Below are 13,592 nucleotides of genomic sequence, written 5' to 3'. Positions count from 1 at the left end.
CTGGTGCATCTTGACACTTGTGAGTATTTCTCTAGGGATCGTTACAAATTAAACTCAAAAGACAAGTTCCATATTTAGACTTCAATCTAACTTGCATAAGAGTTAACAGATTAGAATTGTTTTATTTAAATACTGTTTTCAGAACAGTGTTATTGAGGGCAAATAGTGTTGATTGTTGTAAATAGAAAAGTAGCTTAAATTTTAAATGAACTATCACCATAGGCTGAATGTTTTTAGACCAAGCCCTAATATTCATTTCTTATTACTAGTTCATGAAATTAATCTATTGCTTGTGTAAGAGAACATATTAAGGAAAATTCTCCCCAAGTCAAGGAGTGATCCTGTGGCCCCTAGCCAGCATCTGTGGGGCCATAGAATAGTTTGGATTCCTGGCTCTGAGGTCGGAGACAGGTCAGAAAGAACTGCGTTAACCGGGCCTCTGAGATCAGGAGCTCGAGCTCAGAGAGGGAGAAAAGGGGGCATTTCAGTGGGCGAGGAGGGGAGGAGACCGGAGAGGCCAGGATATGAACTGTCCTGAGCTTCTGCCAGCCTCCGTCCCTCCCACTTTGAAATGCCTTTGCTAGATGGGTAAACATCCCGTCGAGTGAAAAACACAGGGCAGAAAGACAGGGAGATGAAGATTGCCTTGTCATTCTTCCCACCCTGCATAGAATGACCGTAAGCCTCTGAGTTCAGGGGCTTAAAGTCATCGAGGGCACAACGCACAGGATTATACCCTGTGTGTTTTTGCCTTGTGAAAAAATTGGTAAAGATTTTCTAATGATATGTTAATGAAAGGAATGGTGGAATATTCAATATCAATAAACCCATTACTAATATTAATCAGGAGTTAACAAATCATTTCAAAAATATAAGAGCTGCAATGCTCAAATAGAACATAGGAAGCTGCCTTATATTGAATCAGACCACTGGTCCAATTTAACCCAGTACTGTTGACACTGACTGGCAGTGGCTCTCAGGCAGGTTTTTTTCCTACCTTACTGGAAATTCTAGGAATTTCCTCCTTAGAAACAGCTCAAGGCATACACAGGACTAGCACTTTGCATGTAAAATTGAGCTCAGGTGAAGCTCTGCATTGAGGCAATGTCCCTCTAATTTTAAAGAGCCAACAAAGGAGCACATCATTATCTATAAGTTGAATGATCTACAAGAGATCTGTAATACAACCTGCCCAAAGTATCAGGAATCTATTTTGTTCACACCAACCACAAATGGATTATGAGACAAAGAGTGACAAAGAAAAGTATTATGTGATCTAAATATGTATCTCAACAACTGACTCAAAATAACTATGAAATGGATAAGCTATTTTCATGCTGTAAATGTTACAAAGTACAGCAGGCAGATCAGCACACAGGCCTTACCGTCTTCACCGACCACTGACCAGTTCAGTTGAAAACAGAAAGAAACAGGAAATTATTTGCATGCAACCAACCATTATTTCGGAAGATTTCTAAATATAAAACATCCGCTCCTTTTAAAGCCCAATCCTATGTATATCTACTTGAAAGTAATTCCCATTGAGTTCAGTGGCACTCAATACCATGCATACCTAGGCCTAATCTACACCAAGCAGGATATTTCAGTATGAAAGCGGTATATAAAAAGCAGGATTTACACTACTGCTTTTTAGTGGTATTGAAGTGCACTGACAACTGTTGGAGCCCACTTGACACATACCATATACCGCTTTCATACCACTATATCCTGTTTAGTGTGGCTCCTGCCTTTTATATACTGCTTTCATACCACTTTCATAGTGCAATATCCTGCCTGGTGTACATTAGGCCATGGTAATGCAATCTTAATGATAAAAAAGTCACACAATTCTGAACATTTTAACTATCACCTAAAGTACTGCAGCATGTAAAGAGTTGGCATGTACTGATGGAGACTGCAGGTAACCACTTTTCAACCCAAACAACAATGGCCTATCAAATGAAAGGTGCAATTTAATCTTTCTATTTTGCAATTAATAGTTTAACACTTATTTCTACACCGAAAAGAAATAAAGCGCACAGAAACACTACACAAAGCAGAAGCATTTGACAATGGCAATGGTCTTATTTTCTATCAACAAAGTCTACAGTAAGCTCCCATTTACTTATGCCCAGAGGAAAAAAACAGCAACACTTTCATGAAGTTCCTAAATCCTTTACGTCTTGCACTTGTCCAATCCCCATAGCTAGGATTCAACTTTATGGGAAAGTAACTGACACTTTCTTTTTGGCCAACACATGGTCACTCTGGTGGATATGACTAATGCAGAAGGATGTTACAGCCAAATAAGTTCATGCAGTCAAAGGACTCTCACCATCATTGTTAAATTTTCCTAGTTTAACTGAAGATGTTAAAATGAATAGTTAGAAAAGCAACTATTCAGCAACAGATGTAAAAAGTTTTCAAACATTTTCTACTTAAAGATATGGTGGGATATTCTAAATCAAAGATAATTATTAGACTGTTATAGAGTAATATTACTATTAGTATAATTCAGAGTTACTAAACTCAACATCTCACAATAAAAAGGGGGAACAAAAGCAAACAACAACACATATACAGACAGATCCTGGGATATCATTTCTAAAAAGTTTTTTTAAAGAAGACATATGGCTTCTAATTTTACTTTTTGTGTGTGGGGAACTACTTTTGCTGAAAAACACTAGGGGGGAAAGCGTTAACAGCCTATCTGTTGAGGTTCTTAATTAATGATCTGATATTAGGATGAGATAATGAAAAAAGGCCAAGGAATTGCTTTATGGCAAAAATATTTAAGAATTATTGGATTACGTTAACAAAAGCAAGTGTGAAAACAACGTTGGATAAACTGAGAGATCAAATCTTAGGCCAAGATTCAAATAAATGAAATACCCTCTGCAAATCCAAGAAGGATTTGAATTTAGGCTTTTCAAAGAACTGAGGATTTATGATGCATGCAAGCTATTTTAAACAACCAAGGGGCATTTCAAAGGCAACTTATGATATAGCTTGCAGGAGGGAAGAGTCAACATTCCAAGGCATAAGCCTTTGGGGTATACCTGAAGTAGCTTCTGGAGAATAAAAACAGCAGCCTAACCTGGAATTTTATGTTCCATCAATTACATCCTTATGAGAAGGAATGCAAACTATTGCAGCAGTGGATCAGATATTATAACATTATTTTATTTATTTATTACATTTATATCCTGCCTTTTTTCCTCCAAGGTACCCAAGGCGACGTACATAATCCTCCTCCTCTCCATGATATCCTCACAACAACAACCCCGTGAGGTAGGCTGGGCTGAGAGTCTGTGACTGGCCCAAAGTCATCCAGTGGGTTTCCATGGCTGAGTGGGGACTAGAACCCGGATCTCCCAAATCCCAGTCCAACATCTTAGCCATTACACCACACTTTATGAGTGTTGTAGGCCGACTACATTAACCGTATAGGCAATGCACCAATACAAACCTTAAGAACTCAAAGTAACGCATGTCTGGGATTATCCTCTATCTTAACAATTATCCTTGAAATGATTGCTTGAAAAAACTGGCTAAAACGTCAGTCACCATGATATAAGAAGGTGTATGGCTCAGACTACAACTTGCCATATGGGACTGTCGATCAGGGGAAAAAAGAGTCAAAAGAACTGCTATGCAGCCACAAGCCCCAGCTCACACTTAAAAGTACTTCTTTGAACTGTCAGCAGTATGAATTACAGTTCTATCCTTTGTGTCAGATTCTGTGGCTTAGGTGCAAATTTAGACATTTGACCTGTTGATAAATTTATGTGCATTGAGAGGTCCTGGAAAAGCACCACAATTGCAAATGTATGTGCAATCTGCCTGGTTTCTGCAATTTCCCCCCCTCCTCAAAGTGGTAGAAGGATCACAGAAATCAAGCGCAACATCCATCCTCCCTTTAGATATAACGTGGGTCACATACGACACCATTCATGTGATAGGTGGGTGCAAGAACTCTAAATTCCCGAACGTAGCAGTTTTCCACTGGAACCAATGTCCAAACTAACACTTGCAGTGTTTTGTTTGTTTGTTTGTTTCACTGGCATATTGAACAATCACTAAAAACTTCTAAGAGTAAATACTGAAACAATATAAAGTAGTAATAAATAAGTAACAAAAAAGATTTATCCATCTAACACGTCTGGCTTCATGTGTTGCATTGATTTCTACCAAATGACATCTGCTACAGGTTTTCCTCTACTCTTTGCATAAAATAAAACAGAAGACACAGAGTTGTATTTATTATTACATTTGGAAGGGTGATGTCAATAACAGATTAAATGCTCCTAAAGATTTCATTAGTTTCCATTTGTTTTCTGTATGCCCAGCGGCTGCGGGATATTCTCTTGATGGCTGAAGCAGAGAGCAATTTAAGGGTCTTGAGTAATATTTTATGCAGGAAAAAACAAATTGTCTGAAATATTCTGCTTCTCAGAATAGCTAAACCATTTCTCTGCCAACTTCAAATGTTTAAAAAAGCTAATCAAAATGCGGATGATACTAGAGAGTGCCAATTTCTGAAAATGTTAGTGGGGGGTGGGGTGTCCTCTGCCTGAGGAAAGCTGCAACACTGAGGGTTAACAGCAAATTAGCAACATGAAGCCAAAGAAACAGAACATATATGGCATGAAACACAGCTCTGCTGAGCTCTAATGTGCAGAGCTTACCTATTCTCCTCTACAGGAGAGAATTCCTGTTGTATCTACAGAGCATTTCCGAGAGAGAACAGGGCCCTATCCCCCACAAACATGGAGCTCTGTATATGCACTGGAGCCACTGGCTGAGGACAGCAGTCCATCTGTTTACATGACAAAGGGTGCAATCCTCTACATGTTTAGACAAAAGCCCTACAATTCCCAGACAGCCCTGCTGGGAGTTGTAGGATTTCTCTCTCTCTAAACATGCATAGGATTACAACCAAAGCTACCTAATACACTTTTCATTAGCACTAAATGGGAGTTTTTTTTTATAAGAGCTTTTAAAGGCTATTGAGCATGATCAGAAAGCAACTATTAGTAGTTGCTTTCATTAAACCCCTGAACTCCAGGGACTGGAGCCTTGGCGCAAGAGTAACTGGAACACCAGTTGTTGTCTCCATTACTGTTTGTTTTTCTGAAGAAAATGTTCCTTTCATGCGCCACTCACATCAAAATCTCTGTTTGGGAATTCTGTGCAAGGAAGCACAGGATAAGAGAGGCTGCCAAATGATAAAACTTGTGTACAGACTCAACTTGCTTTTCAATCCAAATAAAGGTGTGGCTTCCACTTTCAGGGAATGCAAGATGACACAATAATGTTGGAACAGGAGAACTCTGATAGCAATGTCATTAAAGTTGCAATGTGATGATCGAACTCTAAAATAAATGTAATTACAACCAGATCAACTCTTAAACCTTTCTGCAGCTAAATGATAAAGCAGGGGTGGGCAATGTATGAACCTCCAGATGTTTTAGCCTTCAACTCCCATGATGCTTCCCTAATGGCTATGCTTGCTCAGGCTGATGGGAATTATAGGCCAAAACATCTGGAGGGTCCCAAGTTGCCCGCCCCTGCTATAAAGAATTCCTAGTCATTATCTTCTATTAAGGGGATATTGATAAATTCTACCAAACATATTCAGTGGGATCAAAACTTAGGAAAAAAGAAGAACTGCAACCCATGCATTTTCAGCTTGTCCCACATCAGATTACCAGGGATCAAATTCTGTTAATGCGCTTACTGTTAGGATGTGCCATGCAAGGCTAAGATTGAATATTCATGAAGAATATGGTTAAATTTCCAGTCCTCATAGACCATTTTAGAAATATTTTTCTCACTTCTAACTTCTTCTATTTCTTTCTTAACAAAAACATATAGTTACTTTCTTCCTTACCATAAGACTGAAGTTAAAGAGAATGTAGAACCAAAAAGAAATAACACACAACAATGAGAACTCCTTTAATCATTAACTGACACTGCTTATGATATCTTTGGACTCTGATCTGCCTTTCTCTAGATCAACACGTCCAGCCATGTCTCTGTCAGGTGTGTGTGTGTGTGTGTGTGTGTGTGTGTGTGTGAAATCTATCTCAACTTCTGGTTATCAACAGCCCAGCATTTTAATCTCTATATGCAAGAGAATATTGTTCAGAGACGTAAGTAGTTAATGCTAATTCATTTATTATGACATAGCAAATGTTGCTAGGCAATCACTTGATCCCTAGAACAAATTCCATTTGCAGAATATGTCATTATAAATTAGTAAGCGCACTTCCTTGATATCTCTCAGAAAGTGGCATTAAGTAGTAATCCATAACTGATGAAATGCCGTTTTAAAAACAAGAAAAAAGGCCTCCAGGAAACAAAAATAAATTACCCATTAGAGTCAAAGAACGCTACATTAAATACATAATACATTAAAAGAAAGGAATAATATATATAAATACTCATATTGCATCAATTAAGCTGGTGGCAGGCAAGGTTTCTTTTTCTGAAATTCTATTTCCCAGAAATTGTCTTTTTAATATAGTCCAGTGCAATCTGTAATCCACAAGACTAAAAGACTTGCTCTCAGAAACTGGTTTAACACATAGGTTAAATTAGTAATCTGAATAATTCAAAAACACCGCTTTAGAAAAATGTACTCTGACAACAGGGCAGGGCTAGTGCATGTGCAGTCTGGGAAAGAGCTGAGCTTAAGTGCCCACTAGAGGGCAGTTATGCAGAGGTCAGGGGGAAATAACCCTATGATTCTGGTTTACTACTGTTCTGCCACTGTTGGATTGCCTGCCGGTGACTAAGAAAAAAAAAACTCTTTTGGAGGGCTTTAACTAAAAACTAAAAACAGTACGAGACTACTATTTAGAGTCTGCAAACCCATACTCTCACGGCATTTGCTCGCACACGGCGAAATGAAATTGTTTCTCTGATGAAGTCTAGCATAACGAAACGGGATTAATACCGGATGCCTGTAATTTATGAAAAAGAACTCGGTCATTTATCTGTTTCATTAAGAATCCACCAACTTAATTGTGTAAAAATACAGACTTGAGATATAACCAGTCAGTTGACTTAATTGTCCTATAAATAACTTTTATTTGTGTTGCATAAAAATAATTTATTTTGTACGCAGTTGTGTGCTTTTTTGGCATTGTTTGTTTTTGTGCTTTGCACAACTGCTGCCCTTTTGGTTTGTTGTGCCTAAGCACCACTTCACAGGAAATATTAAAGGAGAGCCATTTCATAACATGGGAATTGTAGAACAATGTTTCCCTCACTGGGTACATGCATTAGGAGTGAGACATCTGATCTATCAGAGGCTGGTTGGGCTTGTCTTGCTGAGTTCCCTCTGATTTATTGGGGGGTGTTGGAAGGGGTTGCGCCCTCTGCCTTGTTCTTCCATTCCTGGACACTATTCAGTGTCCAAGAGAGGATGGGAAGGAGCAAGACGCTTATGGACTGAAACTGGTATGTGTGTGAAATCCCAGTAATGGTAGGGGAAATCCTGGCTGAATGTATGCAAAGCCTACACATGTGATGTGGAGTGTGCTTGAGAGAAAGAACAAGCTCTGCCTCTGGGAGATGATTTACTCCTTGAAGGCAGGTGCTAAGACAACACCATTCCAGACACAATTCCCAGAGCAGCTGGGGAGAAGGGATTTTTCTTCCCCCCTTATGTTTTTTATATACACACACACCTTAAAACGCAGCTCACGATGATAGAAACCAATATGGAAGCAGCTGGGGCAATCTGTCTCCAGGGGGAATAGTATAAAACTTTGAATAAGCTTTATTAAACACAGTGTGACTTCCTTCTGAGTTAATGTGCATAGGATCTGGTTACATCACACAATGTGTCTATCTGTAGAGGTGGTGGAATAGAAAAAAATACATATGGGGGCCTCCATACGAGCACTAGGACCAGGGTCTAGAACTCTATAGCTGTACCGGTGACAAGGAGAGAAGGGTGGGGGGAGGAAGACTTTACACATGCCACCCTGAGCTCCTTGGAGAAAGGGTGGGATAAAAGTATTAACAAATAATAGTAATAATACCTGCCTTTCCTCACAATTATTTAGCACTCGTATCAGAAAAATGTTCTGTCTCCATGACAATTCAAAGTGTCTCCGGCAATCTACACACTTTTGTTAGACAAATCAGTAAACCAGGGGCTTCTCCTCATCCCAAATATATTACGCATTAAGCACACTCATGGTTGTGAATCAGAAAACTATGAAGACATGCACCCAGCACCCTCTTTATAACTCCGTCTTCTCGAGTCAAATGTTTTGAACATTACTACCACTAGGGCAAGGCAGCTATTACGGAGCAAGAAACCAAACACATCATTGTCAACAGAGAGCCTTATAATGAGGGTGGAGAGTACTAGAAAAGCGACACCACAAGCACACTGTTCATAGCGCCATCATGCACCTATAACCCATTGTAAAACTTACCCCTCTTTTGAGACTTCTGAAAGAAGGAATTCTGGGCTTCCCTGTTTTTATTTCATTCATGCAATAATGCACTTGTTCAATGGAGAATATGGGATACAGGGAACCATTAGAAGTACTGGACGTGTATAAACTAGTAGGGGTAAGGGGTGGGGACTGTGGCTGATACAGAGATAAAGAAAGGAACAGATAAGGCAAACATTCAAAGTGATGTGAAAATTCTGTCTTTTCCTTTTAATTCAGAAGCAGACTGTGGGTTGGATCCAGAGCTTCATGGAACAGAACTCTGTAAACTGGATGTTCCCATGGGCAATGGGAGAGGCAGGGAGGCCATTTTCATTGATTCCTTACCCCTTGCAGCCATCTATGCCCCCAAAATCTGCTTCAGAAGGTTAAGAGGATCATCCAAAACAGCATGGGAAGTGATGCTACAGGCTGCAGGGAGATACGGGTACAAATCACATTCTCCCCCACCCGTCGCCCCAGCCCATCCTGCTAACGCGACCATCCAGCTTGCAAGGAGCCTCCTCTGGATTCCTTTCACAGAACATCGGGTCTGGATCCAACTCCACAGCATTTATTTTTTCACCACAATAATTACCATCAGAATTTATCCGCAGAAAACATATGCCACAATAAATTTGTCTGTCTTTTAAGGTTGCACAAGACCCTTTGTTGTTTTTACCACCAGAATAATCCGGAGTAATGAGAATTTAAGAAAGCAAGCAAGGAGGCAATCTTTAATTATAAGGCTAAACAATAATAAAAATATTCTTTTTCATATGAGTTTCAAACCAACAACCACCTTAGTGCTATAAGTAAAACACACTGCTGAAGGCAACAGACAGATTTGTTCTTCACTATTCAAAAACACAGCTAAAAATGCAACAATGTTTCCCCTTCAAAACCAACAGAACTGATTCAGACTGTTTTAAGGTTTGAAATCCACATACCCTCAATGCTAGATTTTTTCAAAGCATATTGATTGAAACGAGGACTGAAAGAATAGCATTCATAAGGTAGCATAGATGTACCATATAAATGGATCTAAAGCATTCAAGCATTCTACACAATTTTATTTGTATGCTTTGCTGAGTCCTACACTAAGAATATCTGCAAGTTAGAATGAACATAGCCTTTACATCATTATTCTTTCATACATCCAAAGAAATTTAGCATTTGCTTCCCTTTCAACCTCTTCATTCATCTTCAGACTGATCTGCTGCATCCACTTGTTTTGAACAAAATTATGAGTTTTTAAAGTTGTGTATTATAGATAGGAATCTGTACGAATGCAAGCACCAATGAACCATAAGGCAGTATCCAATAGGGCGCTCATGCCCACATTTCTATTGTGCCATGCCGATTCCCTTCCACAAGCGGTGCCCACTGCTTGTGGAATGGAGATTTAGCTCTTCTGTGGGCAACCGGAAATGAGCGAAAAAAATATTTCTGGAATGGGGAGCTCTTTTGACCCGTCGCAATCCAGAAATTAGCATTTTTGCTGTTTTAGGGCTTCCTCTAGGAAGCATTAAATCTCCTTTGCGCAAGCGGTGGGTCCTACTTGTGCAACAGAATTGGCAGGACCTATTACTTACACAACAGAATCCGTGGGGCTAAGGGCTCCACTGGATACTGCCCACTGCCACAAAAATGCTGAATTCGCAATATTAAATTCTACAAACCCATGAAGTTCAACTGATTTGATCTCCTTCCAGCACCAGCACAGCAGCAAATTCCCAACAAATACAGGCAACACCTAGATAACAGAATGCAGTATGGCCCAACAGTCTAGCAACAACCACGAAAGGTGCTACAATTAGTCAGAGCAGTTGCAGCAGGTTCCAGCCAGGCTTGCGCATGAGCATGGGCGCAATATATTGTCATGAGTTCCTGCCCAATTACTGTTGTGACTACTCCAACCAGTTACAACAGCTCTGGTAGCTGTGTGTTATTTCATTGCCCAGATATGCCTCAGGTTTGCTGGGACTTGGCTACTGAACCAGCATGGGGGGAAGAAAAGAGACCATAATAGCACAGCGGGGCTGTAGAATATACCTGAAATAAACTTCCAAAATAAGACAGTTTGGCCAGTATAGACTATGCATAAATAAGCCATTTGAAATGATGTATGACATTAAAACAATATTTATTAGTTTGTTCTAAAGGACATTTGATCCTTGAACCACAAAACCTGAGTGTGTTTACATAATTTTACCTTTGGTTTTTTTCCAAAAAGCCACAGTTTGCCCTTAGCCTTGCCCACAGTGGTTTTTGCATCAATTTTCATCCCTTCTTGCTTTGGTGTACTGATTGTTCCATCAGAAACAGTTCTGTAAATATGCTGACTGTAATCTTCAAACGGAAAGTCTCCAGGAGGTTCAAAACCAGACTTGAAGGAGTCTATTACTATTTGAGAGTCCTTGATAGGAGAGATACAATGTTTATAATGTGATTACAAAGGAGAGCTAGCGGCTTAATTGAAGTAATATTTAACAATAAAACAGATGTAAAATGAATGGCTTAGAAAAGACCACCAGAAATTACTGATCTTCCTGAAAGAATTAACTCACTTTACAGGAATATGTTCCAGGGTCTTTGTTCTGAACAACCATCTACAGTAGATTTAGACATGATAATGTACTGAGAACAGAAACTGCAACTTTCTTGTATTTCCTATTCCTTCACCTCCAAACTGGAACACCTCCACTTCCAGCTGGGAAATACACAAGCTCCCACGGTGAAGGAAGTTTTGAATATATCCCATGCAAAAAGAACAGGACATAGAATCATAGCATTGGCAGGGACAGTTTAGGCCATCCAACTTCCTTCACACTGCAGGAATCCATTTTAAAGTAGGGCTGTACAATAATTTTGTTTCAATACACAAATCAACTGAAAATGCCCCATTCACAACCCCAAATACACATTCTATGAAAATGTTCATGAACTCCTGAAGTTGTGCTCATGTTCACAAGTTGCTCAATTTTTAAAATGCATAACTTAAAATGTGCATTTTATTTTTAATGATGCATTTTTTAAAAATGCACACTTTAAAAATTTACATTTTCAGGCTTTAGTCAATAGTGGAAAAGTGCACACATTTAAAATGTGTACAATAAGAAATGCATAATTTTAAAAATTCACTATTAAAATCCACTCCTTTAAAATGTAAATTAAAATGCAGTTTTAAAAATGCAGAATTTAAAGTATGCATTTTTAAAAAATGTGTATTTTTTTCAAATTTGCATTTTCACACTTTAGTCAATGTGGGGAAAGTGTGCACTTTTGAAAAATGCATACTTTTGCCATTTGAACAAAGGAACAAAAAACAGTTTAAAGCATCCCAGCACTTGTAGTTCTGGTTCCTTCCACAACATCATCATATCTGAAGCCTTAAGTCTCCATGAAATACAGAACAAAGAATCAGACTCTTCGTGGATTTTGCCATACCAGTCCTCTCGTCCCTAACTTTGATGTGAGCCTACTCTACCTTAAAACATTGAAAGCCAAATCGATGCTATTTTTTTAAGAATATATAAATTAAATTCATCACCTACTATATTAGGCAGAAGGTTAACTTATTGTGTGCAAATGGGCTCTTTAAGAAGCCCCGAAAGGGGACACAAATCCCTGAAGAAATGTTGGTACAAATTTAAGAACAAGGTTTATAATAAGAGAATCATGCAATTAACAGCGACCAGACCTAACATTTGCACAAAAATATAAGACAGAGTCTTTCATTATTCAGGAATTATTTACACATTGAAGTAGCCTGAAAAGCTTAAAAAGAGAGAGAGAGATAATAGGCTGGGGGGTGGGGAAGCCTGAAAAACCTAAAATAATGAAATCTCTGCACAATCACTAACATTAGGTCTGCACAAAAAGACCTGCTCACAGTCTACTGGGTAGGTTTAGCAATTTACAAAAGACTTGATAAACCTATTTTTGCTACCTGGTTAGGTCCGCATAGTGTGTGTGTGTGTGTGTGTGTGTGTGTGTATGTATGTATGTGTGTGTGTGTATGTGTGTGTGTAATCCAACTCCTGGGGCTGATTGGCTTCATTCAGATTGATGGGACACAATATTGCACAGGCTTGACCAATAAAACCCCTAATTGGGTTATCCTGGATATGACAATGATCCAGCATTAGTTAGATTTACTTCCAAGGCAATGTGTTTAGCATTGAACCATCAATCATACAAAACAAGCTCAACTTACCCTGCATTCATCAACTGATTTTGCTGCAGTAATCATGCCTTCTAAACATTTTGAGACTATTGGAATAACTTTGCGCTCAGAATCTGCAAATCCCTTGTAACATTCACTAAGTTTAATGGTCCTTCTTTCATCCATTTCTTGAAGATGCTACAAATAATAAAGGAGAGCCTGAGTATCCTTATGATTATACTATGCAGACAGTCTATATCAGAGGTGAAGTCTATATTGATCAAAATGGAGAGGCGGGTAAGAAATTATTATTATTATTATTATTATTATTATTATTATTATTATTATTATTATTATTATTTCACAGGTGGAGCCATATTACTTTTTGGAAAATCTTCCAGAGGCCACATACTAGACATAGGCAGCCCTCTGCAAACAATGGCCAGGGTTAAAGTGAATGGGACCATCCTAAACTCGCACCTTCATACACATATATCCAAAATTGCTATATAGAGCACCACTGTGGGCTATGGCCAACTTGGATCCATTAGAAAGAGCTCAAAATAAATTTTTGCATAGGCTCCTGCCAGTTTCCATTTCTACAAAATTGGAATTGCTCCATGCAAAACTGGGTGTGATGACAATCAAAGCTGAAGCTCTCAGACTAGCCCTGCTTTTTTGGTTAAAAAACATTTTACAGCAGGTATCAGAATTTCTTCTGATGGTTTTAGAAGAGATGGGCTCAAACTCATGGAAGCATAAAATGCAGCTGGTTGCCATGAACTTGGGAAGTCAGAGAACTGGTTTTAACATTATAGACAGTTTTTTACCACACTGGTTAGATAGATGATAGATATTGTAATTATTGTTTTTATGAATATGCATGCAAGCCTCAAGAGTTCCTTTTCATGGAAGAATGGCTTATAAATGTTTTAAATAAATTTAAATAGACAGAAAATCCCAGGTGG

At 38.7% G+C, this 13,592-nt stretch overlaps 1 protein-coding gene across 3 annotated transcripts in view; it reads right to left on the bottom strand.

Moving 5' to 3' along the window:
* FNBP1L (formin binding protein 1 like) overlaps positions 1–13,592 on the bottom strand; it is a 75,846-nt gene that overhangs the window by 14,516 nt on the left and 47,738 nt on the right. For 2 of the 3 annotated variants that reach the window (XM_063135901.1, XM_063135912.1), the window contains exons 8-9: positions 12,676–12,822; positions 10,672–10,875 (exon numbers count right to left, since the gene is read on the bottom strand). In XM_063135901.1, coding sequence (XP_062991971.1) covers positions 10,672–10,875; positions 12,676–12,822 — 351 coding nt within the window. Of the gene's footprint in view, positions 1–1,385; positions 1,401–8,456; positions 8,616–10,671; positions 10,876–12,675; positions 12,823–13,592 lie in introns of all 3 variants that reach the window. The other variant, XM_063135921.1, reaches the window with a different exon arrangement.

This window comes from Elgaria multicarinata, chromosome 1 (genome assembly GCF_023053635.1).
Source record: "Elgaria multicarinata webbii isolate HBS135686 ecotype San Diego chromosome 1, rElgMul1.1.pri, whole genome shotgun sequence".
Taxonomy (NCBI): domain Eukaryota; kingdom Metazoa; phylum Chordata; class Lepidosauria; order Squamata; family Anguidae; genus Elgaria; species Elgaria multicarinata.
Note: the sequence above shows the minus strand (reverse complement) of the source record. Positions and strands in the feature narration are given on the sequence as shown.